Genomic DNA, 3,543 nt, shown 5'->3' with positions numbered 1-3,543 from the left:
TCTAGAAAGCAAAAAACTAAGTCTGAGAGCTAAGATTTTGGAAATTATCTTGTTTGTGAAGTTAGAAAGGCTAATAGGTCTGAATTGAGAGAAACATTCAGGGGAATAAAACTAAACAAGTATGAGAGGAAAACTTAACTAGTCTTTTGCTCTAGAAGAAATCAATATGAGGGATAATTGTGGACTTCATTAGCGTTAATTAGTAATAAATCTTAGGCAAAACTTTACCATTATCTTTTGATATTCCTTTCAGAGTGCATCTTAAAACAATCATTATTGTTTGTCTTTTTTTTGTAGGGTGACACATTACGAAATACATCATCCAATAAGTACATTAAAGGGAAAGAAAAGTCCAATCCTTACTGAGCGCTGTTATGCGACAATATTGATTATAAGCTATGACTTAGTTGGATAATTTAGGTTCATCGAGTGGAGTTTTTTCTCCAATCAAAAGAGACCTCAAAATAGCTTCACATATTGTACTATCATAGATCAATAGATGACCACCATCAGATACTTCATGATATTGAATCCAAGGTAACCTTTCTGCTAAATGCCTTTGTAGTTTCAAGTTAATAAATTTGTCTTCACAACCTTGCCAAATGTGAATACAACTCTGACTATTTTCAAGAAGAGGATTGGTAATTAGCTCCAAAGGATCAAAATCCCACTTACTAAAAGCCACAAGGAAATCACTGCAAAGATTGTCGAAAACACTTCTCTTCCTTAGTTTTTCCTGTTCATGGCAAGCAAAAAGTTAGTAAATTATATGTTGCACGGACTCTTCAAAATAGCTGCCGCACTCGTGTCGGATCCTCCAAAAATATACTATTTTTGGAGGATCCAATACGTACCCACGTATACTTTCGGAGAGTCCAAGCAACATAGGGTAAATGTAACACAAAAAACCATATTTTCACTAATTCATTTTTTTTTTTTTGAGATTTCATGCATTAAACGAACAAAATGGAAAATACAATCTGAGCTTAGAAAGTAGTACAGAGTATATTAACTTTACCGGGTTAAAAAATTGAAATCCTGGTACATTCTTCAAAAGCTCTAAATCCTTGGTAGTAAAGTATGTATGTTTTGAATCATTTGTCAAAGAAGTGGATGATTTTCGAGTCACCCACCAATATAGTAACGTAGGAACATATGTAGCAATCCTCATCATCCACCTATAATTTTTCTTCCTTTGATCATCCTCAGTGAGATTGACAGGAAGAGATGGCCATTGGTAATTTACAATGGGGACAACAAACGCCACGCCTGCTATCCTGCATAATTAGTGGTGGTAAAATGGATTAAAAAAATAGTTATTCATGCATATTATTCACTAAAAAATGGGTTGGATAATTAATTTTTTAAAAATGGGTCAAATATGGATAAGAACCATATTAATTACTTAGAAAATAGATAACCAATGGATAACCATATTAACTTAAACATTTGCAAAAACTCAAATTGGGGGTTCTTCAAGTTTGGGCGACTAGGAATTCTTCCCAAAGTAATCATATTCAAGAAGCCATGGATAATATGGATATCCATATTATCTGCCGGTTAATCCATTTTCTATCCGTATTAAATATGGCCTGGATATGGGTCGGGTCGGATAATTTATTCATTTTTACATTATCCGTTTTCGACCCGCCCATATTCGACATGACCAGTCTGTTTGCCACCCTATGCATAATTAAAAGATCGAAAGGAAAAGAAAAAATTGGCATATTATCAAGATAAAATCAAGGGGAAGCATTGCAACTCTCATTGTTTAGGGTCATGGGTCATGCAGTCCCACATTGAAAATAGACAAGCAAAAAAAGCTACATATGAGATGTGGAGTAGTTATTCTTAAAGGACTTGAGGCTTTCGGAGAAAATTGTACGATATTAATCCAAAGCAAATAATATCATACCATATTAATAATATTTTTGGGCTAGCTACTTAGCCAACATGCTGGTGTTAGGATAATTCAACAGGACAAGTATAAAAATGTCAGTAGCTCTCATGTTGTGGTCCGTGAGAAGTTAAGAAACAAGGAAGAAATGATGTGCACTCTGGTGCTCATAAATACTCAAATGATGCTGATGGTACACAATAAATCTTTAGATAATTAAACCAATGAATTCTGATGATATTTCTGGGAAAGATTACTAAATGTACGAGCAAAGTCCCACATTAAAAGTTTATAAGTAAAAGAATGTACATATAAGATATAAATATACTCTTATAGTTTAGCCTAACATGTGGGGTATAATACTTACACGGTTTATTTTTTGTGTGATTGTCCAAATCAGATAGTATCATATCATGTTAATCGTGCCTGTTGGACTAGTTTAGCCTAACGGGATCAATGTAAAATTAGTAGAGCACATAGTTGTTCTTGTACAATCAGTTGAGTCTTAAATAGTAGGAGTCACAAAACAAACTAAAGACTAAGAATGCAAAAGAGTTGATCATACCTGTGGGGAATGTGTTTGATGCAACTCCAAGTTGGGTAAGATCCCATTGAGTTACTAATAATATAGAACTTTGATCCTAATTGTAAATGATCAACCAATTCCTCAATGTCAGATGCTTCACTCCTTAGGGATCGTTTTGGGTTTGGGTCACTTTCCCCATATCCAGCTCTATCGTATTGAATTAGATATATCCCCATCTTCTTCATCATTTCCTGCTCATAATTTCAAGGATCAACAACAACATCCTAATAAAATGTCTTAGAAACGAAAATATAATTTCATGCTTATATAATTAAGCGGGTAAATTTTACAAATAGTCGTATATCTATGACGTTTTTTCACCAAAGTTATATAACTTTGTTTTATCACGCAAAAATCATAAAACTATCACTAACTCACACAAAAATCATAGTGAACGAAAAACACAATTTTCCGGTAGACTAAATGATAATTTCACACTCAATGTTTATAACAAAATACGTTATTTATCATAATTAAGTGATAAATTGAAATGATAATATATATGTAATTAATATGGACCAACCTGCGGTGCAAGGAAGTCCCTTTCTTTGGAGCTGTCAAAGCCATGAACAAAGATGATTCTGTAATTGGACTTCTTTTTTGGAACACCTCTCTCTTTGTATGCTAAGTATCTTCCGTCACTTAATCTGAACTTTGATGAAAAGGTGAATTCAGTCTTATCAACTGTGTTCAAACCCATTCTGAAAGGAAAACTTTTGAAGAGAAAATATTAATGTTAAAAATTAGCTGCTTGTTGGGAGTTTATATGGGAAGAATACAATGAATTTAGGTCAACCCTTCAACTAACGTGCTGCTCAATAAAAGATTTTGTCAAGCTGGCATCAAAATCTTCTTAAATGCTTTTCCCCATGTTTTATTAATTCTGATAATGAAACAGTTGCACTATTAGTTCTTTAATTTTTGTATAAACTTACTTTTTCAAGAGACTTCTAATATCATATTTAGACTGATTGGGTTAATTGATTTATTTCTAATCCCATCAAAATAGATACTCTTAATTAACATGATACACTATATCTCATACTCTAATATCAATATC

General features: G+C 32.9%; 1 protein-coding gene across 1 annotated transcript; it reads right to left on the bottom strand.

The window, feature by feature from the left end:
- Window positions 1-260: 260 nt before the first annotated feature.
- Window positions 261-3,198, bottom strand: LOC107820503 (uncharacterized). Its single transcript, XM_016646794.2, has 4 exons — window positions 3,007-3,198; window positions 2,463-2,674; window positions 1,019-1,277; window positions 261-736 (listed from the first exon to the last, which is right to left on the bottom strand). Exons 1-4 carry the CDS (start codon window positions 3,181-3,183, stop codon window positions 404-406), a joined length of 981 nt encoding a protein of 326 aa, XP_016502280.2. The 5' UTR covers window positions 3,184-3,198; the 3' UTR covers window positions 261-403.
- Between the last annotated feature and the right edge of the window lie 345 nt (window positions 3,199-3,543).

Source organism: Nicotiana tabacum, chromosome 9 (genome assembly GCF_000715075.1).
Source record: "Nicotiana tabacum cultivar K326 chromosome 9, ASM71507v2, whole genome shotgun sequence".
Classification (NCBI taxonomy): domain Eukaryota; kingdom Viridiplantae; phylum Streptophyta; class Magnoliopsida; order Solanales; family Solanaceae; genus Nicotiana; species Nicotiana tabacum.
The sequence above is the reverse complement of the archived record's forward strand: the minus strand, read 5'-3'. Positions and strand labels throughout refer to the sequence as shown.